General features: G+C 65.9%; 2 protein-coding genes across 2 annotated transcripts; one reads left to right on the plus strand and one right to left on the minus strand.

Moving 5' to 3' along the window:
* Nucleotides 1-167: 167 nt before the first annotated feature.
* CHLRE_10g449200v5 (uncharacterized protein) lies at nucleotides 168-16,138 on the minus strand. Its single transcript, XM_043066938.1, has 18 exons — nucleotides 15,953-16,138; nucleotides 15,257-15,606; nucleotides 14,088-15,042; nucleotides 12,690-14,003; nucleotides 11,400-12,439; nucleotides 10,891-11,292; nucleotides 10,445-10,734; nucleotides 10,152-10,326; nucleotides 9,580-10,011; nucleotides 9,085-9,420; nucleotides 8,439-8,870; nucleotides 6,869-8,272; nucleotides 6,100-6,729; nucleotides 5,722-5,955; nucleotides 5,427-5,536; nucleotides 5,084-5,237; nucleotides 4,744-4,936; nucleotides 168-4,530 (listed from the first exon to the last, which is right to left on the minus strand). The coding sequence occupies exons 2-18, from the start codon at nucleotides 15,596-15,598 to the stop codon at nucleotides 749-751; spliced, it is 12,225 nt and encodes a 4,074-aa protein (XP_042920335.1). The 5' UTR covers nucleotides 15,599-15,606; nucleotides 15,953-16,138; the 3' UTR covers nucleotides 168-748.
* A 70-nt stretch (nucleotides 16,139-16,208) lies between these two features.
* On the plus strand, nucleotides 16,209-23,600 carry CHLRE_10g449250v5 (uncharacterized protein). The gene is made up of 20 exons (XM_043066939.1): nucleotides 16,209-16,472; nucleotides 16,601-16,668; nucleotides 16,754-16,844; nucleotides 17,004-17,280; nucleotides 17,515-17,630; nucleotides 17,992-18,078; nucleotides 18,309-18,461; nucleotides 18,581-18,636; nucleotides 18,805-18,871; nucleotides 19,171-19,302; nucleotides 19,474-19,569; nucleotides 19,711-19,875; nucleotides 20,075-20,218; nucleotides 20,364-20,435; nucleotides 20,560-20,721; nucleotides 20,961-21,191; nucleotides 21,421-21,597; nucleotides 21,760-21,903; nucleotides 22,044-22,107; nucleotides 22,244-23,600. The coding sequence occupies exons 1-20, from the start codon at nucleotides 16,392-16,394 to the stop codon at nucleotides 22,402-22,404; spliced, it is 2,544 nt and encodes an 847-aa protein (XP_042920336.1). The 5' UTR covers nucleotides 16,209-16,391; the 3' UTR covers nucleotides 22,405-23,600.
* The last annotated feature ends 2,823 nt before the right edge of the window (nucleotides 23,601-26,423 follow it).

Consider the following 26,423-nt stretch of genomic DNA (forward strand, 5'->3'; position numbering starts at 1 on the left):
GAGCTGTGTTCTAGTACAGCCAGAAGGTGGCCATAGCTTGGCTAAGGCTAGGGTACTGTAATGCAGCGTGGCACGCCCCATTCACACTCCCGCCCCTCCTGCAAATAGCACGCCTCGCATGTTTCCCGCCCAAGTACTCTCGCACAAAGAGGCGTTCCTCAATCTATGCTACATGAAGTTTACATTGGTCCTCAGACCCGGGGACCCTGTCGCTTTGGGGTGGCGCATGGCACTGCACGCCTCATGGGACAGCCAGGTACCCGTGTAGAGCATTCATTGTGACAATGCCTTTTCCGCCCCAGGTTCTTCTCCTGCCGCTTCATGACCTGACGGGTCTGATCTCATCACGCGCTACAGCCATGCCATCTCTGTGCACCTGCGCACTGTGCAATCACCAAACCTAACCAAAGCCTCCACGCTCGGCCACCTGGATCACTCCTAATATCAGTTAAACCTCTCTGCAACCTGCATTGTCTCTAATGTTCCTGACCTGGCACTAACTTGCACTCGCGCCTGCCTAATGTAATACACTTATCTCGCTGGGGACTGGGATTTCTCTCATTGCACCTTACTAGCTCCAGCTTGGCCAATTCCTGTGTGGCTCTCTCACACGCCTGTACACGATGCTCGTTTCGTGCAGTGGCCGGCCGTCCAACCCGTACACGACAATTGGTCGGTGAAACACTGCTCCTGCCGGGCCTGACTTACTGCCGCGCTATCCTACCGACCCAGCCACGACCCCAGCGGACTACTGCCCGGCCAACAGCTGGATTGCAGCCCGCATGGTGAAGTTTGGCACCACCTCCCGGCTAGCCAGCGTCTCACCGGTCAGCGGCGACGTGGCGTGCACGCGCAGCCAATCCATGATAGCAGCACGCTCGTACGTGCAGCCGTCCGCCGCAACCACCGGGTCCATCATCACCCGCCGCGTCAGCGGGCAGTGGAACTGGCTGCCACCTCCCGGGGCAGCCGCCGCCGCAGCGACAGGGTGCACCGCCGGCTTGGGCGGCGGAGGCGGCGGCTGCAGCCGCGGCGCCGGGGCCGCCGGCTCGGCTGTCGGCACCAGGGTGTCAGGGAAGTCGGGCAGCGGCGGTGCGAAGGCGCTGGCCACGGCGGCCGAGCTGGCGGCGGCGGAGGACCAGATGCTTCCCGGCGCACCCGCCAGTAGCGATGACGCCGAGTTGCTGCGGTGGTGCGGGCTGCCTGAGACCATCCCAGCACCGGAACCGGCACCAGTGCCGGTGCCCGCGGCGCTACCCGCGACCGCACCCACTGCTCCAGTCGACAGCGTGGGCGTGCTGGTTCCTCCGGGGCCAGCTGGGCCACCAGGGCCGCCGGTTGGGTGTAGCGTGGTGTTGCTGCTTGTGCGGAAGAACCCGGAGCCCATGCCGCCGGGGCCGACGCCGGCGGCTCCGGTGCCGCTGCCCCATACCCGGCTCCACTGGTGCAGCTCGAGCGGCACCGGACCAACGCCCATGCCCAGCACCAGGCCCGAGCTCGTGCCGGCCGTGTCATTGCCGCCGCCGCCAGCGTGGCGCTGCTGCGCGTGCGTGGGCGCGGACGATGAAAGGGGGCCGTAAGGCCCATAGCCGCCGGCCCCATGGCCGTGGGTGTTGGACTGTATGCCACCGTCTGCGGTCAGCTCGCCCAAGTCGCCGTAACCTCCGCCGATGCCGCCGTCCGCCATTACCGCCTGCACCGCGCCCCAAGTGTCGCCGCGAGCGTTGAAGCCAGCGGTCGCGCCGGGGCCGCCCATCCCCATCCCCGCCAGCCCGCCGGACGGCATCACCGGGCCTGAGCCGGAGCGCAGGCCAAGGCCCGCGCCGGCGCCCGCAGCCCCGTAGCCGTGGCCGTAATGGTGCGCGCCTGCTGCGAGCCCCTGCCGGCGCTGCGCCTGGTCCGCACCCTCGTACAGGTGTGGTGGGCCGCCGGCGCCGAGGCCCAGACCCGTGAAGCCGCTGGGTACGGCAGGTGGCGCCAGGGCCGGCGAGGTGCCGAACAAGGGCGTGTCCGGCGCGGAGGACAGTGGAGGCGCCAGGCCGCCGCCGCCGCCGCCCGCGGCTGCAGTCATCATGGCCGCCGAGGTGGCGGCGGATGTTGAGGCCGTCGCAAAGGACCAGTCCACCGGCGGCGACTGCTGCTGCAGTGGCGGCTGGTGGTGCTGCTGCTGGTGCGGATAGCGCTGCGCTTGCGCGTCGTAGGTACCGCTCGCGCCGTTGCGCGGCCCTGGCGCGTCCGGCGCGGTCGAGGCGCTGAAAGGACTGCTTCCGTTGCCGTTGTCGCCGCCGCCGCCACCGTCGGCGCCACCCAGCGCTCGGACCAGCGCAGCAGGCAGCTGCACTTCCTCGCTGCCCACACCCAGAAAGCCTTGGCTGGTCTCGGCTGCGCTTCCTTGGTAGGAGTAGCCCCCTGACAGGCTGCTGCCCAGGTTGGGCGGGAAGCCTGGCAGCGAGTCCTGCCGTGGCTGGACGCCAGAGCCCAGGCCGATGCGGCGAAGCGAGTCCGCGATGGGCGAAGCGCTCGCGCTGGCGGCGTGGCTGCTGTGCGGCTGCTGGCGGTTCGGGGGCAGCGGCGGCAGCGGCGGGAGCGGCGGCAGAGCGCCACCGTGCAGGGGCTGGGGCGGCGGCGGCTGCGGGGTGAGGAAGAGCTGCGGCGTGTGCAGTTGGTAGGCCGCCTGTGCCGGACCAGCGGCTTGCTGCTGAGGCGGCCGCGTTGGCAGCAGCGGGGGCTGCTCTGTGGCCTGCTGCGACACTGGCCCTGTGCCAGATGACACGCCGGCTACCGGGCGGGACGCAGCACCCTGCTGCTGTTGCTGTGCTGCTGGCTGCACAGGGAGCGAAGCCGGCGCTGCAGCCGAGTCCGGAGCGGCCGCGGTGCCAGCAGTGGGAGCCGATGCCGCAGACGAAGCGGCCGCGGCAGCAGCTGCGAGCGTGGGCCAAGCGTCCGCGGCGGATGAGGCGGCCATGCCTGCAGGTGCTGCGGCGGGGGCGCCAGCTGTTGCCGCTGCAGACCATGCCGGTCCACGCGCGTTGCCGCTGGCAGCTTTGGAACCAGGGGCACGTGCCACCACCTGCGCCAGTGTCACGCCCTTGCTGCCTGCGCCAGCGTTGCTGCTGCTGTTGCCACTGCTTGCAGCTGCGGCGGAAGTCGATGCGGCGCCCTTGCTGCCGCGGGCGCTCTGCGCAGCTGCGAACGAAGCGGGGGCCATGATAGCGGCTGCGGGGACGGTGATCGTGCGGCCGGCAGGGCGCGTAGGAGAGGCGCTGCCAGCAGCAGTGCTTTGGGGCTTAGTTGCTGTTGCCTTGGTTGGCGTCGCAGCAGCGGAAGCGTGGAATGCGGCGGCCGCGCCAGGACCGGCGCTTGAAGTCTGGGAAGCGGCTGCGCCACTCGCCCTGCTGTTCTTGCTTGGCTGCGCCTTACCAGCTGCGGCCGCGCTTACAGCAGTCGAAGGCGAGCTCTTAGTAGCCTCGGCTGCGGTGGAGGGCAGCGCGTTCGTGCCCTCGCTGCTGTCCACAGAGAGTGACTTGATTGTCGGGGTGGCCCGAGGAGGCGCGACTGCTGCCGCCGAGGCAGCCGCCGAGGGCACAGCCTGGGTGCGGCCGTGTGCCGCGGATTGCTGCTGCTGCTGCTGTTGCGGCTGGGGCGCGCTGTTGCTGCCTCCGCCTGCAACTGCAGCGCTCTTTGTTGCCTTGCCGCCCTTAGCGCCTGCGCTCTTGGCCGCCACACTGGCAGCCGCTGCGGTGGAGGCGGCCGGACCACTGCCTGTGCCTGCGCCGGGTGCTGGCTTGGCTGCGTCGGCTTCCGAGGGGCCCGCCGTAACCTTGCCGTTGCTGGCGGCCACGTCAGGAGTCGGCGCGGGCAGTGCAGCATCGTGCGCCGCCGTGTCCGACTGCGCCGCCGCCTCTCCGGTGCCGCTGTCGCTCCCCCCCTTGCCGGCCGTCTGCTTGCCGGCCGCACCCTTGCCTTTGCTCTTCTTCTGCGCCTGCTTCGCCTTCTTCTCCGCTGCCGCCGCGGCCGCTGCCGCCTCTTCTTCCAGCAGCGCCGCCATGTTTGCATCCGCCGCCGCCGCCAGCTCCTCCAGCAGCCCACCGCTGCCGCCACCACCACCAGCACCGCCGCCCGCGCCTGCGCCAGCGGCGCTGGCACCAGCAACCGCCGCCACGCCGCGAGCGGCCGCGCTACCCCCGGCCGGGCCTCCACTGGCGCCGCTCTGCGCGGTGCCGGAGGCGGCGCCAGCCGCACCAGCCCCACCGGTCGCCACGGCGCCGCCCTTGCGGTGGCGCTCCCGCTCCGCCAACCGCAGCCGGCCCTCCACGTAGGAGGTCTTCAGCGTGGTCTTGCGCGTGATGAGCTTCACCACGTCCGCCTCGCCCTGACCGCGCTTCCAGCTGGCGCCCGCCTGCACCAGCCGCAGCACGGCCTCGAAGAAGCCCGCGCTGGCGGCGCTGTGCACCGCCGCCCAGCCCTTGGTGTTGCGCACGTGCATGTCTGCGCCGGCGCCCACCAGCCGCCCCACCAGGTCCAGGTAGCCTGCGGGGGCAGGGGAAAGCACGTGCTCAGACCGTGTTCGCAAAGCTACGCTAAACTCTCGGCTTCAAACATGCCGGGTTGCCATGCCTACCTGTACAAGGTGTGCAGCTGTGCCCACGTGGATTCGCTACAGCCCTTCACCAACCCGGCACCAAATCGGCTATCCTACGGAACGGGGCAGCACCGGGCCCGGCGACGAGCCCCGCAACCCACCCTTGCTGGCCGCTATGTGCAGCGGCGTGTTGCCGTTGCCGCTGTTCTGGGCGTCCAGGTCTGCGCCGGCGGCGATGAGCGCCTCCGCCGCGTCCACGTGCCCGCCGCTGGCCGCGTTATGCAGCGGCGTGTGGCCGTTGGAGGAGGTGGCCACGTCCGGGTCCGCGCCCTCCGTCAGCAGCAGTGCCATGACCTGTGCCGCGCGGAGCGGTGCAGCGCGGTGCGGAGCGGCATGCGGTGTCAGCAACTCGTAGGACGCCCCTTGATTGCGTAGGCTTTGGGCTTCCCGTCTGGACCTAAGGATGCGCAGGCGGCTAGGCACACTACACGACCTGCCCACCTTGGCATGGCCGTTGGTGGCGGCCGCGTGCAGGGCGGTGCAGCCCGAGGTGGTCGCCGCGTCCACCTCGCTGCCCGCCCGCAGCAGCACCTCCGCCGCCTCCTCCCAACCCGCGGCTGCGGCGCAGTAGAGCGCCGTGGCGCCAGAGGCAAGCCTGTGACAGGGCAAGAGGCCAGGTGGGAATGACCGCTGGGCGCCGGGGCCGTTGCCGCTTGACGCTTGAATGAGGGCATAGCCTGTCTGTGCGGAACCGCCACACATCCCTCCAGTCCAAGCGCTGTCCATCCAGCCCGGGGTCCGGGAGTCGGCTCGGCTGGCTCCGTGAGGCCACCCCCAACCCCACCTGCCCATGACGGGGCAGCCCGCCTCCAGCAGCACCTCGCACACCGCCGCGTGGCCGCCGCCCGCCGCCTGGTGCAGCGGCGTGGCGCCGTTGGACGACTTATACGACACCTGCACACAGCGGCCGACACGGCACACAGCAGGAGCACACAGCCGCGGTGACAACGACGCCGAGTATGATAACAAAGATCATTTCATTACACCCTGCCCATGCGCACACACATGCTCGCGCGCGCACACACATGCAGGGACACTAACGGTGCCAGGTCCGTGCACACATGCCGAGCCCCGCCCACCAGGCTGCCGGCGTCCAGCAGCAGCTCCACGCAGTCCAGGTGACCGCCGCCCGCCGCCGCGTGCAGCGGCAGCAGCCCGTCCGTGGAGGCCAGGTTGGGGTCGGCGCCCGCCGCCAGCAGCCGGCCCACGATGCCCGCGAGGCCGCGGCCGGCGGCCAGCGCCAGCGGCGTGCGGCCCTCGCTGTCGCGCGCGTTCACGTCACAGCTGGGCACCTGGCACAGCTGTGACACAACCTGGATAAGAATAAAGGAGGGGGGGGATCGTGAGGATTTCTTCTTGTTGGCATCAACTGGAATCATGTCGTATCCTAGCCACCTGTTATGCTCTTCGAAACCATACAAACGCTGTGCTATTCCGCATCGCTCCCAGCAACCTACCTGGTCCAGTCCGTTCTGAGCCGCCAGGTGCAGCGCACTCAGTCCCACGCCGCCAGCTTCGCCACCGCCGCCGCCGCCGCCGCCCGCCGCGCGGCCCGCCGCCTCCAGCAGCCGGGCCACCACCTCCACGTGGCCGCCCGCAGCCGCCAGCTGCGCCGCGCTGCAGCCGCGCCCGTCAGGCGCGTGCAGCAGGTTGGCACCCGGGGCCGCCGCCACCAGTGCGTTGCCGCCGCCGGCGCCGTTTGCAACTGCGCTGTTGGTCGTCGCAGCTGCGGCTGCAGGCGCCGCGCCCTGTCCAGCTGGCGATCCCGCCGGCGTGCCGCTGCTAGGTGGAGCGGCTGCGGCGGCGGCACCTGCCGGAGCTGCGACTGCGGATGAGGGCGACGCCACTGCCAGCATGGCGCCGGCCAGCACCGCCACGGCTCCCGCTGCGCCGCGCTCCGCTGCCCAGTGCAGCGGCATGCGGCCGGCATCGTCCAGCGCCATCAGCCGCTCAGCCTGGCTGCCATAGCCAGAGGCAGCGGCCGAAGTGCTGGGTGTGGAGGGGGATGCAAGCGCGGGCGCCGCCAATAGAGCTGCTACGACCTCGGCGCAGCCTCCAGCAGCACCCCAGTGCAGCGGGGTCAGTCCCTGCGTTGCAGCACGAATGGAAAGCTTGAGCAGTGCACACCTGTGCAGCGCGTGCATCTCCCAAACGCCCAACACCTGGTCTACGGCATTCAACGGCACCGCGCCAATCGCACATCACACCAGTGCACGTCCCACCCACCTTGCAGTCCGGCTGTAGCGGGTCGCATCCCGCCGCCAGCAGCCGCGCCACTAGGGCCGGGTTGCCGGCGCCGGCGCCGTACGACAGCGGTGACCTGCCGTACGCGTCGTGTACACGTGGGTCCGCGCCCGCCGCCAGCAGCGCCTCTGCCACGCGCACCTGGCACGCGTGCAGCAGCCCCGGGGGCCGCAGCCGCGCCGCCCGCGACTGCAGTGCCTGCGGCTGCGGAGGGGCGCTTTGCGGGCGCGCGGCAGGAGGGGCCACCAGCTCGGTCGACGTGGCCGCATCCGACCGCCCCGGCGCACTGGGGGCGGACTGACCCGCACTGGCTGCGCCCTCCGGCGAAGCCAGCGTGCCGCTCGCCTGCCCAGAGCCCCGTGCGTGCGGAGTCAGCGGCGAGGGCGTGTGCGGGCTCTCCACGCCCTCATCGGCCGCCGTTGGAGGAGCGCCAGGCGCCGGGCTGGGCGCTGGGCTTCGCGGCGAGGGCAGGTCGGTGATCGCGGGCGGCGCGGGGCCCATCGCTGCAAAGTGCAGCGGCGCCTGGCCGCCCGTGGCCGCTCGCTCGCAGGCGCCGTAGCCTGCAGCCAGGAGCAGCTCCACGGCCTCGGGCTGGCACAGCTTGCAGGCGAGGTGCAGGGCCGACATGGGCGGCGGCGGCGGCGCCTGGCCACCAGCGGCCGCGGAGTCCGGGCCCGAAGATGACGCAGGCGGCGACTCGGCGATGTCGGGAGTCGAGGGCGTGTGCGCCCCGCTGGCTGGCGACGCTGTGGCCGCAGCCGCGCTGCTTGCTCCGTCGCTGGCGGCGAGGACTGCGGACGGCAGCCCCTGCGCCGCCACGGCCACAGGAACTAGCGCTGCAGCACTGAGCGCAGCCGCTGTCGGCGCCTCGGCCAGGCCTGCCGCCAGCAGGCGCGATATGATGGCCATATTGGCACCCTCGACCGCATAGTGCAGCAGGGAGTAGCCGCGGGCGTCTCGCAGCCGCAACGCCGCCGGCAGCCCTCTCCGCTGCTGCTGCTGCTGCACCTGGTGCCCTGCACTGCCCTGGCCATCCCCCTCCGCCACAGTAGCCGCCGCCAGCAGGCGCTCAAACAGCGCCACGTCGCCGCTCAGAGCCGCAAAATGCAGCGGCGTGCAGCCCTGCGCGTCGCGCGCGCGCGGGTCTGCGCCCGCCTTCAGAAGCAGCTCCACAGGGTCCGGCTGCTGCTGCTGCTGCTGCTGCTGCTGCATGGGTTGATTGCTGTACACCTGCTGCAGGCAGCGGCGGCGCACGGCCAGATGACAGGGCGTGAGGCCGGCGGCGGTGGCGGCGTGCGGCGAGGCGCCAGCGGCCAGCAGCTGCGAGGTCATGTCGGCGCTGCTCTTGTCGGCCGCGTGGTGCAGCGCCGTCCAGCCCGCCAGGTCCTGCGACAACGCAACATCATGGGGGCGCACCGCTTCGGCAAACGAGACCAGACGAGAAAGACCGCAGCCGCGCACATCACCCTTGAATACGTACACGAAAAACCATTGCGGGTCACGCGCGCGGACACACACGAGCACACGCACACAAACACAAGCGCACACGCACCCGGCGGTTCACGTCCTGTGGCGCCATGCGGCCGAGCAGCAGCGTCATCACGCCCAGCATGCCGCCCTGCGCCGCGCAGTGCAGCGGAGTGCGGCCACGGCCGCACACGGCCGCCGGGTCCGCACCAGCTGCCAGCAGCAGCGGCACCACCGGCCCAGCATCGCAGTCGGCAGCGCAGTGCAAGGCCGTGCGGCCGCGACCGTCGCGCGCCTCAATAGCCACGGGCACGGCGCGGCGCAACACGCGCGCGTCGGAAGCGGCTGCATCAGCAACTGACTGGGAGCTATCGGGGTCGGCTGTAGCTGCAGCGACGGTGGCGCCGCGCTGCGGCTGCAGCTGCGGCGGCTGCAGCGGCTGGTCCAAGAAGACTCGGAGCACCGCGCCGGAGCCGCGAGCAGCGGCCAGGTGCCACGGCGTTGCGCCAGAGGCGTCCTGTATCGGCAGGAGAAGTGCCATCCGTAGTTTCGTAACGTGGATACGAGCACGAGAACCCACGGGGACAAAGAGTTGGCGAGTCACCCCTCAAACTCCGACACACGGCGTGGCACCATCCCGGCCGCGCGACTTCGTACAGCGTCCCTTTCACAAAGTTTTCCCTCCAGGACCAGCCGGCCGCCCATGCTACAGCCCGCGCGCAGCAACCCACCTGCCACAGCGGGTCCCCGCCGGCCTCCGGCCCCAGCTCCAGCAGCACCTCTACCACCTCGGCACGCCCCCACGCCGCCGCCCAGTGCAGCGGAAGCTGGCCGTTCCTGGCCGCGGCCAGGCTCAACCTCGGCGCACGGGGCTGCCCACTCGCAGCCTCTCCACCCGCCCCGGCCTCCGCGCCGTCCGCCTCCTGCCGCCGCTGCGCTTGCCGGTCCAGCTGCTCCAGCTGCTCCAGCTGCAGCAGCCGCCGGACAATGGCCAGGCTGCCGCCGCGCGCGGCAAAGTGCAGCACGGTGGCGCCGGCGGCATCGGTGGCCCAGGGGTCCGATCCGTGCTGCGTGCCAAACCCCAGGTCAGGTGCAACACAACCTTACACACGCGCGGACACATGACAACAAAAGGCAATCATAACGGACCTAACTTCACCTCTACAATAGTGGCCCATGCACACTGCCATGTACATCGCACCATCTCGCATACAAAGGGCACGCACCATGAGCAGTAGCTCAAAGGCTCCGCGGTGGCCGCCCTCTGCCGCCCGCAGCAGCGGCGTGCAGCCGCGCCAGTCGCGCCGCCCCACACACACCGCGCCGCCGTGCTGAAGCAGCACCGCCACCGCCGCACAGTGACCCTGCGACGCCGCCAGGTGCAGCGCCGTATGCCCGCCGGCTGCGGCGGAAGCGCCGGTGCTGCCACTGCTGCTGCTGCTGCTGCTGCTGCTGCTACAGCTGGCAGTGCCATCAGTGGCGGGTGCTGCAGCCGCGCCGCCGTCCGCACCAGCGGTTTGGGGCTGTAGCGCCGCCTTGCCTGGAGCGAGCGCTGCGCCAGCCGGCGGTGTGCAGGCGAGTCCGGCATCGGTCGAGTCGTCGCAAGGGCCGCCCAGCGTGTCCGCCTCGTAGCCCGCCAGGAGCAGCTTCTCTAGCACCTGCGTGTGACATGCACATACCCCCACGCACAAGATGCAGGATGTTCAGGCCCAGCACGTGCCCCGCGCTCTGACCTTGCTAGGAACGGGTGTCAAGGGTGGCGCGGTAAGATGCTGGCAATCATGTGAGGCCGCCGCACCTCGGCGTGGCCGTGCATCGCCGCCAGGTGCGCGGGGGTGTAGCCCTGGGCGTCTTGCAGCCCCACGCCCGCGCCCGCAATGATCAGCTTGCCAACCGACTCCACGTGCCCACCGCCGGCCGCGTAGTGCAGCGGCGTGCGGCCCGATGCATCCGCCACATCAATCGCCGCGCCCCTGTCGGTTGCAAAGCAAAATTTCAAGCGCATGAGTACGGCAGCCTGCTGCGAACAGGGAGCACGCTTGACATCAAACCTTGCAGAAGCCCGCGCGGCCAAGCATTGCCCCACCGCACCTGGGCCACAGCTCCTCCACCACGCGCCAGTGCCCCATAGCAGCGGCGTAGTGCAGGGCAGTGCGCATCTGGCCATCTGCCGCGTCCACCTGCAGCTGCCCGGAGCCGGCGCCGCCTCCACTGCCGGGCGCTGGCTGCTGGCCGGCATCCGCGGGCGCGGCACCCGAGCCAGGCGCGGCCCCGCCCGGCGGCTGCGGCTGCGACTGTGGCGGCGGCGACGTGTAGCGCAGCAGCAGACCCACCACAGCCTCGTGGCCGTTCCGCGCGGCCATGTGCAGCGCCGTGCAGCCCTGTGCAGATATGCAGGTCAAAAAATGGCGCGCTTCGAACACAGCAGAAGCATGTGCACTTGCATGTGCACTTGCAAGGATACATACGGCACGCGTGCGTGCGGGCAACAAGACTCTGCACAGCGCACTGCACCCTTGCAATCGCCCACAGCACACCTGCTCGGTCTTGGCGCCCGGGTCGGTGCCGGGCGCCCGCAGCAGCACATCACACACGGTCATGTGCCCGTGCGCCGCAGCGAGGTGCAGCGGTGAGGCGCCGCGGAAGGACGGCGGCGCCGCGAACGCCGGCATCACGCCGCTGCCAGCGCGGCGGCCAAGCGCCGCCACCAGACTGTGCGACAGAGCGGCGCTGCTGCCGCTGCCGCGACCGCTGACACCGGCGCCTAGGACGTCCGTGCCAGCGGCTTGGGGCCTGGTGACAGGCCCATTGGCGCCGGCGCCGGTACCGCTACCGCTGCTGCCACCCTTGACGTGTGCCAGGCCGCCCAGCGCATCCAATGGCATACCCGCAGCCGCAGCCAGCGCACCGAGCTGATCAAGCGCCGCCGCGCCCATGCCCTGTTTGCATCGCAGAGGGGTGTTGTTCCCCTCATTACCTACCAAGGGGCGCAGGTAATCACGGGCGGCATGCAACCAGCGTATCAGCAGGACATGAAGACGCGCACCTGCAGGATGCCCACCACGCCGGTGCCAGCGTCGCCGCCTTCGTGCCACTCGCCCTCCTCTTCTTCCTCCTCGCTGCCATCGTCCCAGCCCTGCTCCGTGCCGCCCAGCCGCCTGCGCGCCCCGCCCTGCTCCGTGTCATCAGGGCTGTCTCCATATCGCAAAATCAGGACCTCCTGGTTTTCATCGTACGGAACGCCGTCACTCTCACTGCCAAAGTCCCCTTCCGGAGATATGGCGGCGGCGGCCCCGCCGCTGCGGCGGGTATCGCTGTTGCCTGCGCTGGGCCCGCCTGCCTCGTCCGCGTCCCCGTCAGCAGGCCGCTTGTGCTTCCCTGCACTTGCTGCGGCAGATGTCCCGGCCCGTTGTGCAGGCGGTGCCAGCCGACGGGGCCGTCGGCGGCCAGCTGCGGTTGCTGCGGCCAGAATCCTGCCTGACACACCCGCCTTGGCCACATCTGCTGGACCGGAGCCCTGCACACTGCTCGCCGCTGCTGCTGCCGCACCCGGGGCCCGATGCCCGGCCCCGCCCTCAGCACGGCTGCTGATCCCACTGTTGACTCCTCCACGCCTCGGCTCTTCCTCATATGGCCTGCTTGGCGAGTCGCCGTGCCGCTTCCGCCGCTCCCCAGCTGTGCGCTTGGCGGCTGCAGCGCCGCTGGTGTCAGCACTGCGCTCACCCCCGTCTCCATCCCCATCACCATGCTCGCCCGCCTCGCTCCCGCGCTGACCTGACCCCGACACAGGCGGCGAACACGAGTCAAAGCGCTTCTGCTGCGCCGCCGGCACAGCGGCTGGCGCAGTTGGCGCTTCATCGCCTGCTGATGCAGGCGACCTGCGCCGGTTGCGGCGCCTGACGCCCAGCCGAGTGCTGCTACTGCCGCGGCTGGCGGTGGCCGCGTACGCATCCTGCACATCGGCGCTCTCCTCATGGCCTTGCCCGTGCGCAACGCGTGTGATCATCGGCGATATCGGCGGTGGGAGGGCGGTTGCTCCGACCGCCGCGCCCCCAGGTGTCCACAGATGCTGCTCCGCGTATTTGCCTGCACAACAGTAAGCACGTTGCTTCAGTACGCATTTGTGCCATCACACACAACTAAGCTTGCCCTTCACCCATTGCCGTAAACCCTTAACCATGCAAGCCCCGTGCTCACAACTTTGTCCTGTAAGCATATCCCACCACCTCCCAAACGACACATGAGTATAACGGCTATACGGCTATTGGCGTGTCATGGACTGCATCGTCGCGTCTGATGCTTATCTTACTGGGCATGAAGAAACAACCCCACCCACCAGCCAGGTAGTGCAGCTGCTCCGGGTCGAGTCGGTCCCCCAGCACGTCCAGCGCGACCGCCAGCCCCTGCCGCGCAGCCGCCGCCACGCTCACGGCGCTACCCGCCCCGTTGCCGCCAGCACCGCCAGCGCCGCAGGGCTCCGCTGCTGCCGCGAAGGGAAACTGAGGTATACTGGCCTCGTGCTCCAGTACCTCCCCCTCCTCATCTTCCCCGCCATCGCCGCCGCTGCCATCGGAGTAGCCGTCATTGTTGTCATGGCATGTGACGGCCCCGCCTTCCGTCCCGCCGTGCTGCGCCGGGCCCCCCTCCTGACCCCCCTGCTGCTGCTGTGGGGCAAGGAAGTCCCGCTCCAGGCGGCGTGCGGGGTCACAGCCCAGCGCCAGCAGCCGCTCAACCACCGTCGCCCTCCCGGTTGCAGCCGCTGCGTGGAGGGGCAGCCGGCCCGCGGCATCGCTGCGGTTCAGCAGCTCCATCAGCAGCCCACCACCGGCGCCGACACCCCCGGGCGCGGGCCCTCCGCCCGAGATCAGCCCATCAAACCCGCCCATGCCCATGCCGAGGCCGAATAGCCCGCCGCCCAGGCCTAGGCCCAGGCCAGCCGCAGAAAGGTTAACGAGGCCGCCGAAGTTGCTCAGCGGGTTGGAGCCGGCGGCCTGCTCCGCGGAACTCGGGCTTTCGCCGCCTGCAGCAGAGCTGGAAGGCACGCCGCTGAGACTGCCAGCGCCAGCCCAGCCACCCATCATGGTGGCAAGGCCGCGCAGGCCTCCGAGCAGCCCGTCAAGGTCCGCACCCTCCCCCAGAGCCGCCGTGATCGCCGCCGAGTCACCTGCGCCAGCGCCTGACGGTGAGTCGCCTGCGCTGCCGCCCAACATGCCGCCGAGTAGCGCCCGCAGGTCAAGTGCCGCGCCCGCATCCGCGCCGGAAACTGCCGTGGAAGACGCCAACGCCGACGCTGCGGGCGCAGCACCGGCGCCGCCTGCCGCACCCACGCCCCCGGCCCCTGCGGCGCCGCCAAGCGACACCTGCAGCGGCACTATTTGCACGGGCAGCAGCGACCCGTCGGGCAGCTGTATGTTGTATAGCGGTGAGGCAGAGCCGTCAGCCGCGGCCAGCGTCAGCGGCGAGTCAAGCTGTAGCGCCGCTGTAGCAGTTGTGGCTGCAGCCGCGGTGCTGCCACCGTCACTGCTGCCGCTGCTCACAGCAGCGCCGGCTCCTATGCTGGAGGGTGCCGTGGGGGAACGGTACGCAAGCCGGAGCGCTGCCTCAGCGACGGCAGACGGTGAGCCTGCAGTCACGTCGGTACCGCCGCGGCCTGCGTGCCGTAACACAACTGCAGGGTGAAAGCCTGGCAACGTACAAACAACCCATCAAACAGCCCCACGTAAGTTCCTCGTACCTGCGAATGATGTGCCTAAGTCAAGTACAGCTCCGGTCACCGCGCTCCTCCCACTGTCCCCGCTGGACGCGCTCGCCTCCGAGCCATCGGCTTCCAGCACGGGTGGCTGCGGCGGCCGAGACAAGTCCAGCACCGGTAGCGTGCGGCCGGAACCGCTGGTGCTGCTGGTGATGCCCATACTCGCCCGCGCAGCTACTACGGCCGTTGGTGTGGGAGCTGTACCTGACTCAACCCGGCCACTGCCCATTAGAGCGGCCCCTGGCACAGCCCGGGACGCATCTGGAGCAACTGGGGCAACCCGCGGCGTACTAAGCACAGGCTGCACCGCCAGGCGCGCCTCTAGCCCACGCTGCAGCAGTTGCAGCAGGCCCGCCTCTTCACAGCCGGCTGCCTCCACGCCGCCAGGGCGACCGCTGGTCACAGGTGTTGCAGCTGCCGGCAAGGGCGCCGCACAACGTGCGTTGCCCGCCTCCTGCACCTGCTGCGGTGGCTGCTGTTGCTGCTTCCCTACCATGGCTCCCAGAACCTGCGTGCCGATGGCGAGCGGCGCTGATATGCCCCCGGGAGCCGTCAGGATGGCCGCTATGACGAACGGCGAACCTTGCCCAAGCTGTGTGACGTCCACGTGCTGCTGCTGTTGCTGACCTGGCACTGGTAGGAGCAGCGCATGCATGGCTTGCTGCAGCAACTGCTGCTGCTGTTGAAGCTGGCTGCCCTGCTGCAGCGGTTGCGGTTGCAGCGCGGCCGGCTGCATTACCGGCTGGCTCTGCACCCGCTGAATTGCAGCAGCGGTGGCCGCGGGCACGCCAGTCCGGGTGGCGACGGCCCATTGCATGAGCGCCGCCACCTCCCCAGGGCAGTGCTGCCGCCAGTCGGGACCAAAGCTGTTTTCCAGTGTGGGGATCCAGCTTTCCCGGCAGAAGGCCTCCCAGGGGTCCTCCGGCTGCATCGGTGCCTGCAACGTTATCAGTATGTAAGTGCAAGAATAAGCACGTGTGCCGGATTTCAGCTCCTGGGCAACCACAAAATACTGATCAACGCCGCCGCTCACAGGCCACACCAGCCAGGTGCCCCTCTTAGCTTGCCTCTCACCAATTCCCAAACGTCCCGGTCTTGGCTGCCCCCATGATCAAAAACCCGCCCATCGCAGCTCTCAGCTTGTAACTCACCGCTCTTCGCCCCGTCCGCCTCCGTCCTTGCGGAGTAGGTCCGCTGCTCGGCGCGCCCCCACTACAGATCGCAGCACCGCTGTCCAGGGCTGTCCCTTCCACCGAGCCCCCCGCCGAGCCTGATGCTGCAGACGCTGCGGAAACAGTCTGTGAGGTACCCTCAGACCTCATGGCGGCGCCCGTGCTTGAGTCAGACTGGGGGTGCGCCAGCAGCATGTGGGTCGAGCACGCGGAGGCAGCGGGCCCCTGGGTCTCCGTAACACAGTCGTGTGCAGCGCTAGGCCTGGGGGAAGCCGAGTCGGCGCCATCCGCGCTGTCCTCGCAATTCAGGCTTCTTTTCATCACAATTCCTGTAGGTTCAGGGTGTCACACTCTAAGCCTAGCGCTGGACCTGGCGGCCGCTCCTAGCGATTCAAGGCGACCCTGTCCAGGCGGCGATGCCCCGCAAGCGCACAATAGGAGCAAAGCTTGAGCATAGTTCTAGATTTTTGTGGATCGCAGCGCACAAAAGCGCACGGCTCGCACCCAGAACAGCACGCGGTGCAGAGCTTCAGTTCTTTCAAAAGATGTTGAAAAGGTGTTGGCCCTTCTGTATTCTAATCATCGCCTGGTATCCATCAGCCCTTCATTAGCGCCTGCTAGCGAGCACTACGAGGAGACTAAATTCAGAAGTCCCCCGAACCGAGTAAGGCTTACCCTTCCACGCGTTGCCGGCTCAGAAGTACGCGTAGGCATCAATCATTGTTGATACTAGCAGGCACTGTGGCCGTGAGCGGATGAACAGAAGCAGACGGAAGGGTTCTTCCACAGACCTTCTGAAGCAAAATGGCTGCAGTCTCCTCGATATAAATCTACGCTATTTAGACAGCTGCGCTTGTAGACCCTAGGCCCGCTTGCTTGAGAGGGCCGCAAATAGACTGTATTCTCATCACAGGCGCATTCTTCTGTCACCGGCCTGAACGCGAGCTGGCCTTACATTATTGCCGCGATTGTTCTTGCTAAATATACATACCTTCTGTGAGCTTGTTACCAGAGCCTTTGCGACGAACCCAACAGCTCCAGTCTTACCTTGTTCATACATAAGTACAAGGCACTAAAACAAGAATAGAGAGCAAGTGACAGGCCGGCCGCGCAAATGGCGGAGGTGAAAAAGAAGATTAAGCCAGGCGCTATCGAGGCGCACGCAGAGGAGCTCGCAATTGTTGTGCACTATGAGGTAGGATTAGGAAACGGAAGGGCCAGCGCCCGAAGGGCCGACGAGGCGGCCCAGCGGACCTGGCCGCTGCTGCGGACATGCCCCTGCTTGACCCGCGGCTTTGTGCTTCATTGGCGGCACGCCCGCAGGTCCAGGAGGTTAGCACGCAGTCAGATGGGAGTCAAAAAGTAATCAGCAAGGAGCCTGGCGAGAAGAAGTAAGTGGGAGTAGGGCGTTGCATGTTCATGTGCGCTTCGTGCTCGCGGCGGCCTTCTGACACGCCGCCTGATGCTGTACACCAGGATCTCTGTCAAATCCCTGTCAGAGAAGACAAATGTTCCGCTCTTAGCAACGGAAATCATCGAGAAGTGCAAGCTCATTCACCCATCGAAGGTGCGTGTGCGCCCGGCGAAGTGGTTGTTCCCCCAGAGCGAGGGGACGGAGCCACTGCATGGCATCGGTCTGACTCAATAACTGCGGACAATGCCCCATGGGGGAAGCAGGTTTCACTCGGCGCCAACTGACGCCGAGTTCCCTGCACCACCACTGCAGGCGGGGCAAGTGGAGGAGCTGCTTTACCAGTTGCAGAGCCGGGGTGGCGGTGGCGGAGCCGATGCAAAGGCAAAGCCCGCAGCCAAGCCTGCTGCGGCGTCTCCAGCGAAGTCAGCGGCAGCAGCTCCGCCCCCGCCGTCGAATGTGGCGCAGTCGCCACAAAAGCCGGGGCAGCCGCCCAGCACCCCCTCCAAAAAGCCACCGGCGGCAGCTGGGGCGCCTGCTCCCATGCTGAACGGGAAGCCGGCGCCGAAGGCGCAGAGCCGGTTGGATGCAGGTGGGCTGCCCGTGCGGAGGGATCAGCCCATATGTTATGACCCGGGATTTTAGCGCGTTCTGGCGGCCGCGGAGGAATGGAGCGCACAAGCAAGCTTATGCATAGGGGCCCTGCTCCGTGTGGTAGGGAAGGTGGCGTGGCCATGCCTCGGATAGCTGGGAGCTTGACACGACCTAAGCTGGGTTGGTTGGAATCCCATTGACATGCTACGGTCTACCTACACCCCGTGGACAGAGGCGGAGGAGCGGGCGGACCTGCAGGCGCGGCGCCAGGCGCAGGCGATGCAGATCTTCAAGATGCAGCAGAAGCAGTATGAGCAGGCGTACATGAACAAGCTGGACGAGTACATTGTGAGCGGCGGGGACTCATCTGTGACAGGAGCTCAGGGGTGGAAGGAAGGCTCAACATCTCAGCGGCAGCAACGGTTGGCATGCGCACTTGGGGTGCAGCCGGGAACGGCTGCGCGACAAAGGCAACAACGAGGAAGAGTACTCAAGAGCGATGGGTTCATATCGTCGATAGCTCACATACTGCGCCTCCACTTGGCATTTGGGGTCGTGGGCCTGGTGACCGCCAGGGGTCAGTACCGAGCCTTTGCTGCCAGCTTGACTGGCCGGGCTATGAGCAAGACCACGGGCTGCTCATGGGAAGAGCTCACTGCGCCTTTGTACCTGAACTTGTCTGGCGGTGGTGGGCTCTTCTGCCGCGTAGGAGGGCCTGTACGAGGAGGAGATGCCCAAGAAGGTCCGCGCCACGGGCATGATCGCGCAGCTGTTCCGGAACACGGAGAACTTCGAGGTGCGGGATGGAGGGGTTAGCCGTTCATGGGGGGCGTTGATGCACACTGCAAAGGCTGACATGTGTCAGCAGTTGAGCATGAGGTTGATGTCGAGTTCTCCTCCTGCGGGTGCGGTTACGGGCGCTCAGCCGGGGCTGGAAATGAGGAGTTGCAAACGCGCCGCCGGGGAACTCAGAATGCGGTTCATGAATGGCCGATGCCTACGCTGTGCCTTGTCCGGACCGCACAGGTGCTGCTGAGCCACGAGACGTTGATGCAGACGCTGTCGCGCGTGCTGCGTGAGGACGGCAAGCGCTCCATCGACCTGTGCACCAACATCATCTCGGTCTTCTTCTCTGTCTCCAACTTCACGCAGTTCCACGGGCTGATCATGCAGAACCAGGTGCGTTTGACCCAAGGGGCCCGGTCAGGTGGTGTGTCAAGGTCCGGGTCAGGGGTATGAACAGGGCGCGCGTCCTCCAGACTCTTGCGGAAATAACCTGGTCCCCCGCTGCCGTGCAGGTCGGCGCGCTGACCATGGACCTGATTGACCTGGAGATCAAGCGCACGGAGCACAGGTGGGTGGGTAGCAGCTGGGCAGGAGCAAGGCTGCAGCACTGGCCGAGAAGCTGGGGGCGGCCTGGCAGGACACGGCCCATGGGCTGGTGGTAAGGCTTGAGGTGTTGGCTACGGACCGCTGAAGTCCCCTCGCTGTTGGATGTGGTGCCCCCCCCCCCGTGACGCAGGGCGTCGGAGGAGAACATCTCGCCCGCCATGGTGGCGCAGAAGGCGTTGGAGGCCAGCCAGGGCCAGGTGGGAGTGGCGAGAGGTCCGGGGTTGTTGGCAGTGCCAGCAGCGGCAGCAGCCGTAAGCAGGAAACGGCGCCTGCAAAAGCATGGGGCAGTGGCGGGGACAGGCACGACCGTGTGCTAGGCGACCGCCAAACTTCTGCACGCTCATAACATGAGACGGTGCTTGTGCTGCTGGACCAGCAATCTGGTAACGCGGCGTCAGGACGTGTCAAGTGGAACCCGTCGCAGCAGCTTGCTGGCCCGGTGTTGTATCTGGCGGCAGCTGACTGGTGACCTGCGTCGGTGCTATCCCTGCCGCAGGTGACGCTGAGCGAGCGCGAGAAGAAGCTGCTGGCGCTAATTCAGAAGCAGGACCGGCTGCTGTACATCGCCTTCTACATGCTGCTCAACCTGAGCGAGGACATCGAGGTGGAGCGCAAGATGAAGAAGAAGGTGGGCGCCCGTGCCTGTGTGCTTTGAAGGCGTGCTGAAGGGGCTGGCGCGGGGCAGGGCTACACAAAGCTGACCCCACAAACGGGCAGGGGCCGCGCCCTTTTGTGCTTGCGCCGTTGCTTGATTGCGCGTGTCGGCGGATTGACGCGTCGCCCGGAACTGTCTGCACAGAACATCGTGGTGTACCTGGTGAAGATGCTGGAGCGCTCCAACGTGGAGCTGCTCATCCTGGCCACCACCTTCCTCAAGAAGCTCTCCATCTACAAGGTAGGTGCGGGCGCACAGGAACACGGCCCGCTACCACGCGTACGATGACTGTACGCAGTCCCCACGCATGGCAATGCCGCCGCGCATGGGTGAGCATGTGGCCGCCGCTTTCAAACCCACCCTTCATCCGTGCCCGTGCAGGAGAACAAGGAGACCATGTCCAGCTGCAAGATCGTGGAGAAGCTGATGAAGTTCGTGCCGGTGCTGAACGACGTGTTGCTCATGAGCGTGCTGCGCCTGCTGCATAACCTGTCCTTCGACCACAGCCTGCGGGACGACATGGTCAAGCACGGCCTCATACCCAAGGTGCGCCTGCACCTGTGCCTGCACCCGTGCCTGCGCCTCTGCCTGCGCAAGTGCCTCCCTCCGAGCTGCTCGGGTATGCGTGTACATTGGTGGAGGAGGCCAGCTGGCGCAATGTGCAGCATGGTGTCGTGTTACGGACTAGTCGGTCCAACCTGATGCCTGTCACCCCATACCGGCACGGCACGCTGCGCGTGTGCAGGCGGTGGAGCTAATGATGGTGCCGCGCTTCCAGCCGGTGGTGCTGGGCCTGCTGTACCACATCTCCATGGAGGACAAGTACAAGAGCCTCTTCACCTTCACTGACTGCCTCAACAAGATGTACGACATGCTCATGCGCGTGCAGGTACGTGCGCGCATAACAACGCGTATGTTGGTTACAGCCGTCGCTGCTGCTGTCACTGCTTGTGGGGTCTTCTACGACGTTGTTGTCTGCTATATAAACCGCGGGCCAAGCGCTGAGGCTTGCTTAACCTCAATCGTATGTCCAGGCGGACCTGCGCAACACACCGGAGCTCATCGCGCTGGCAGTCAACCTCACGCAGAACCCGCGCAACGCGGAGGTGAGCCAGGCGCCCGTGCCATTGCTGACATTACCGTTGTTGAACTCTTGCACCGCTGAGCTGGATAGCACACGATGCATGGGCCCACCCTGACGCCCGCGCAACCGATTCCCACTTCCCATAGACGATGTGCGAGGGCGACCGCTTCGACAAGATGATGCGGCGCGCCTTCCAGACGTGCGACGAGCTGATGTTCAAGGTGCTGCGCAACCTGAGCCAGCAGGAGGGGATCAACATCAAGCGCCGCTTCGGGCCGTACGTGGAGCAGCTGGTCACGTTGCTGCGGGTGCGTGTGGTGCGGCCGCCTCTCGCGCCAGCCTAACTGTTGCTTTGGTACCACACCATGCCGCCCCACCCGGCCGCCTGCAGCCCTTCTCCGCCCACCAAGCATTGCAGCCTGGTCCACTCTCACTCACTGCTTACGCCTGCCTCATGGCTTGCCAACCCGGTCTACACTTTTTTCGCCAGCAACTCCTCCAACCCTGGCTGCCTCCCTCCCTGTCTCCTGATCCCCCTTGTCCCCAGGCGCCCGACATCACCGCTGAGCTGTTCGTGGAGGTGCTGGGCTGCCTGGCCAACCTCTACATCCCCGAGTTCGACTTCCTGGGGCTGGTGCGCAAGCACGACCTGCTCACCTTCCTGGCCACCTACGCGCAGCCGGGCGCCGTGGACGACGACATCCTGCTGGAGGTGGTCATGTTCGTGGGCGTGCTGTGCAACGAGGGCACCGCGCCGCTCATCGTCAGCAGCGGGCTGGTGGGTGCGCAGGCGGGAGCACGACGCGGGTGTGCAGCAACCCCATGCCCTCGCCTGGCCTGTGTACGCTAGATCTGTGTTTACAAAGCCTTACCGGCGATACCGCGCACTTCAGTGGCACAAGCATGCGATCGCACAAACTCTCAATCAAGTCGGCGTGCCTGATGCGATATCGCGGTTGCAGACTACCGTACATGATCCTGTATGCTCATGCGCCGCTCGCTCGCAGGTCACGACGCTGTTCCAGCTCATGGGCGACAAGAAGGAGGACGACGAGTTCGTGCTGCAGATCGCGTTCACGTTCCACAAGTTCCTGCTGCACGACGAGACGCGCGCCTCGCTGCTGACCAACACGCAGCAGGTTGTGTTCTACCTGGTGGACCTGCTGCAGGACAAGAACAAGGAGGTAGGAGAGGGGATGCGAAGGCGCAGGCGGGCGCGAGGTGGCGGCAGCGGGCGCCAAGCAACAGGTCAACCAGCGATGGCCACATGGCTGCGCGTGTTGACTGCAACCCCTTGAAGACGCTGTGCTGGCCTGCCCTGATTACGCCTCTGTCAACCTGCACAGGTGCGGCGTGTGGCGGACCAGTGCCTGGACATCATCATGGACACGGACGAGGAGTGGGCGGTGCAGATCCGCAACCTCAAGTTCGAGTCCTTCAACCAGGAGTGGCTGGACGTGGTGTCGCAGCCCGCGGGCGGCATGGCGGCGGTGAGTCAGCCAGCGGTGTTGCATATGGTTGCCGTGATTGCCTTGGGTTGCAGTGTCCAGTGTGCCACTGTCTGTGCCCCAGCCCCTGCGCCAGTTGCGTATACCGTACTCACTGGCCACGTCTGCGTTGTCGTACGCAGCACGCCGGCCGCCAGCGCAACGGGTACGACGACGAGACGGAGGTGGACTACAGCGGCGGCGACGGTCAGTTGTGTCTCTTGCTCAGCCTGCTGCGTGACCGCACGCATGCTTGCGCACGGTCTTGCCTCGTGCCTCTGCCCCGTGCCCTCACGGCTGCGGTACCAACCACTTGGCTGCTCCTGCTCGTGTCCGGCCACAGGCTACTACAACATCGGCGACCAGCGGTTGGTGGCGGACTTCGACGACCTGGGCACCAACGGCGGCACGTGGGGCCCCGGCGATGAGGGGCTGCAGGGCGGCTACGAGGGCAACTATGACGGCTATGACGAGGAGGAGCTGAGGCAGGGGTACGCCATGTGAGGCGCAGTCCCGAGCTCCAAGCCCGAGCTGCGCCAGTAGCGGGCATGCATGGCATGTGGTGGCAAAGGAGGAAGCGGAAGACTGGGAGACAGTTGGGGTGGGCATGGGGCAGGGGGCGTGAGACACGGGCAGCAACGAGCAAGTGCATCTTGCCGTGCGGCGAAGGAGGAAGGTTGCGCAGGCTCCGGCGTACAAGGTGAGGTGGCGAGTTTTAGTTGTAGCTGTACGGATGGTGCCGTGGCGGTCAGGACAGGCAGGAGGACGTAGAGCGAACCCCAGGAGGATGCAGCCGTGCAGGCAGCAGTCCTTAAGTCCTTTAGATGTGTGTTAGTTTTGTGGGCGCGCGCCACATGGACCTTGACAACCTAATGGCAAGCTGTGGCCAACTGTGCGCCGCAGTGAGAAGGACTCGGTTATGGGAGGACAGTAGGCAGCCGAACTCTTGAAGCTGGCGCTGGGTTTATGTGAAACGGGCGAGCTACCGTATGTGTGTCTTGTACATTTGTGACATGAACCCTTTGTATCGAGTGCGTGCTCTGTGGCATACACGTGGGAGGACTTATATGGGATGAAGCGCGCTGGGTTGGCGTGCGTAGGGTGCAGGGTGCAGTCAGAGTCATGATGACGTGCACGGGTCCAACCACTCAACCGTACTGCAACATGTACGTTTCACATGTGTCTACCCTGCACTCTACACGCAGTGCTCGTATCTTCCATCTACACTGTAGAAATGTGCCCAAAATCCGCCGAAGGCGGAGAAAAAATTTTGGGTTTGGGTGCCACGCATCTACGCAGTGTAGACGGTTTTGGCCGGTTTTGGCGCAAAAATGGGGGAAGCGTAGACGTTTTAGGGGGCTTGGGGGCTTAAGTGTAGACGCCGCGGTCAGGGTCATCTACGCATGTGTAGATGCCGGGTGCCTGAGGGCATCTACAAGATACGAGCACTGTCTACACGTCATCTTTCTGGTCATATTATTCCAAGCAGCGTGCCAGCGTCATGGACCGGCTAACTGCTGTCATGATTGCAAATGACCTTGTACCAGTGTGTGCTGCTATTTGTCTTTGCAAACGGTGCGTTGGGGCATCCATGGCCAGGGGCGCTGGGGTGAGGTGGGGTTGGGGAAATGTGGGTGGTGCCGTGGGGGAGAGGGGCGTGGCTGGGGCATACCATGGATCCAGGTTGGAATCGTTCATTTGTGCGTGCCGTTCCCGGGTTGACGAGGGTGCGGGGCTGAGCTGCGGGCATGCGGGGGGAACTCCGCGCGACCTTGCAATTGCACAGGGTGTTGGCCCAGCCACTAATAGTACATGAATACGTAAGTATTTAGAAGCTGCGCGGGCGAGCACGAGCAAGTCTGCGTTCATTGGATCCCGTTTCTCCGGACTCCATTTTCCCGAAGAGGTGCTTGCTTGGGTGCTTGGCCCCGACCCCGGTCAGCGGTCCGGGAGGTGCTGCGCACGCCAGCATCCGCAGTACCGTTGATCAAACGTATGATACGACTCTGGCACTCAGATCATACTAAGACTTCAGTCGCCATTACTGTACGAGCCTCCTGTCACCTCAGCTCTACGCCACTAAGGGCCACTACCTGTACACGCCTCCTCTCGTGCTCAGCAATATAACATTGAGTCCCATGTAAGTTGACTCCCTTAGGGCACGCCCCATGGCTCGCATGGCGGTCCGCAGAGGCAAAGCAGGGTGTGTGAGCGTCGACCGCGGCGACGGGGAATAACAAGCTGTCAAGGTTGGCGTAGCGCGCGATAGTTGTAAGGCGACTCTGCTGCGGGGTCGCCTTGGTGTTTGCCGAGCGCTTACATGCCATGGCTTGGCCATGACATTCCCGCTTGCCGTTGGATACTTTTAGGGTGTATGGTGTGTATGCAATGTGTTCACACGAAACGTTTGGCCTGTGCCCAAATTTCCCTGCCAGGGACTGTCTTGATTAACCGGTCCTAATATACCGTTTGCTGAATCCACGCAGTTCGAATAACAATAACATTAGTCAGTTACGCAAACTACGAAGCTGACTTTGTAGCGCTAGCCCTTCATTTGCGATGGTCGCCGGCGCCCATGCAGCGCTTGCCGAGCGCTTGCATGTTGTCGCTAGCACTGACGCGGATTCGAAAACTTGGCCTATGTGATACGGTCTATCCGATGCAGTGCTGCCCACGCCGCGAGATGCAGCCAGTTATTTGCGGAGGTCGACGGCGCCCATGCATCGCTTGCCGAGCGCTTGCAGTTCGTCGCTAGCGGTGTCGCATGGCGGCCAACGTGGCCTATGTGACACGGTGTATCCCATGAAGTTGTGCCCGCGCCACAAGACGCGCTGTACAAAAATCGTAGCAAAACAGACCCCGGGTCGGTTTTCATGTCGAAATCGTCCATAAACCTTTGGCAACATAACAAAGCCGGGGTCCGTACGGACCCCGGTGCAAGACGTCTGTGGGGTTGTCCCTCCAAGGAGGGAGGGGGAAGGGGTCGATGTGAGCAGGGCGGGGCAACGGGCGGTTGGCACGCCGGGATGCGCGGCATGCGAGAAGGCAGGCGAAAGTGGAGAGCAGGGCGAGAACGGAACAGCAGAAAGCATGACTGGAAGTGCGACGCAGGATCAGCAGGCAAGTAGGTTGGGCCGGAGGTGGCGCCGGATGTGCGGACCCCGGTGCAAGACGTCTGTGGGGGTGTCCCTCCAAGGAGGGAGGGGGAAGGGGCTGCTCCAAGGAGGGAGGGGGGAGGGGGCTGTGTGCAGGGCGGGGCACAGGGCGGTTGGCACGCCTGGATGCGCTGCATGCGAGAAGGCAGGCGGATGTTGATGACAGGCCGAGAACTGAACAGCATAGAGCAACACGAAGTGCAAAGCAGGAGCAGCAGGCAAGGTGGTAGGGCCCAGCGGGACCGGAGGTGGCGCCGGTCGTGCGCAGCTGTTGCGCCGAGTGACTTGGCTGCAGGATCTTGTGTGGTAGAACTTGCAGAAGAGACTTGCCAAAGGATGTCGGAAATGCTGTGCAGGGAAGATAGACGCGTCCTCGCTGGCGCAACGGCGCAACAATGCCATGCCCAGGAACGCGGGAGGTGCATCGCCGGGATTTGCAGCTCTGCCATGTCTAGCAGCGCCTTATATATGTCAAAGTCATTTAGGCGTGGCCAGCGAGGCCTATGGCTCTGCTACAGCGGGGAGGGACCAACGTGAGGGAGCGATTTGAAGCAGCTGTGCTCGTTAGTGTCCACGAATCGTGTTTATATAGCTTCTATGTAATATAAAGCATTGTGAAGTATATCGCGGTGTCTATGGCACCGCGGCAAGAAAATGCGATGTGGCGTTACTGAGGGCGCGATGAAGGCAGGCTGAGCTCGTTGTCCCCCGACAAGAGCTGAAATGAGCATTATGGACATTTCGACGCATTGAAAGCATTTGCAGTGACACTGCGGTGCGCGCGACGACATGCATTGAAGTCGTTTTTCCTGAGGGGCGCTGTTTCGCGGGCTGTCTTTGCTCGCATCGGCCTTTTGCATTATGAGGAATATTATGAATGTGCGCGCGGGCGCTACAGGGCGCGATTTCGGGGGGAACCGCCAAGTGACCCGGGGTCACTGAACTGGGTGCAGATGGTTTACTGATGGGCGTCTTAACAAGCCTGCGGCTTGAGGGGGCCGTAGCTCAGGCCGCGGGGTTTGGGGTGCTTGAGGTGGGGAGGGGTCGGGGGAAGGGAACGCGCAGGCTAAGCAAAAGCGTTGGAAGTTGCATTCATCTTTGCAGCAGGAAGTGAGGGGGGCGCCGACCAGCGCCAACGCTGCAGTAGATGTCAGTAGACACGAAGGAACACGGGGTGCAAGGGTGGGGCAAACGTGGAGGCCATGGGGAGGGGGGGCGGGGCACAGGCGGGGAGGCCCGGTGCGGGCGGGGGCACCCGGTGCGGGTGGGGCCACCAGAGTCACAGGCGGCAAGTGGGACAAGGCCCCCAACAACCGCACAAACGGCTGGCACTCTGTCGAAACGGCCTTGTCCAAAACACGCGGGGTG

This window comes from Chlamydomonas reinhardtii, chromosome 10 (genome assembly GCF_000002595.2).
Source record: "Chlamydomonas reinhardtii strain CC-503 cw92 mt+ chromosome 10, whole genome shotgun sequence".
In the NCBI taxonomy this organism is placed as follows: Eukaryota; Viridiplantae; Chlorophyta; class Chlorophyceae; order Chlamydomonadales; family Chlamydomonadaceae; genus Chlamydomonas; species Chlamydomonas reinhardtii.

Bases quoted from the DNA above. Each gene is read 5' to 3' on its own strand.
- CHLRE_10g449200v5 (XM_043066938.1), bottom strand. From the start codon at position 15,598: ATGAAAAGAAGCCTGAATTGCGAGGACAGCGCGGATGGCGCCGACTCG. The intron at 9,421-9,579 runs GTGCGTGCCCTT...TTTGGCACGCAG, and splicing joins CCTTTGAGCTACTGCTCATG to CACGGATCGGACCCCTGGGC. The intron at 5,238-5,426 runs GTGGGGTTGGGG...GCCCTGTCACAG, and splicing joins GGCTGCCCCGTCATGGGCAG to GCTTGCCTCTGGCGCCACGG.
- CHLRE_10g449250v5 (XM_043066939.1), top strand. From the start codon at position 16,392: ATGGCGGAGGTGAAAAAGAAGATTAAGCCAGGCGCTATCGAGGCGCAC. The intron at 18,079-18,308 runs GTGCGGGATGGA...CGGACCGCACAG, and splicing joins GGAACACGGAGAACTTCGAG to GTGCTGCTGAGCCACGAGAC. The intron at 20,436-20,559 runs GTGAGCCAGGCG...CACTTCCCATAG, and splicing joins AGAACCCGCGCAACGCGGAG to ACGATGTGCGAGGGCGACCG.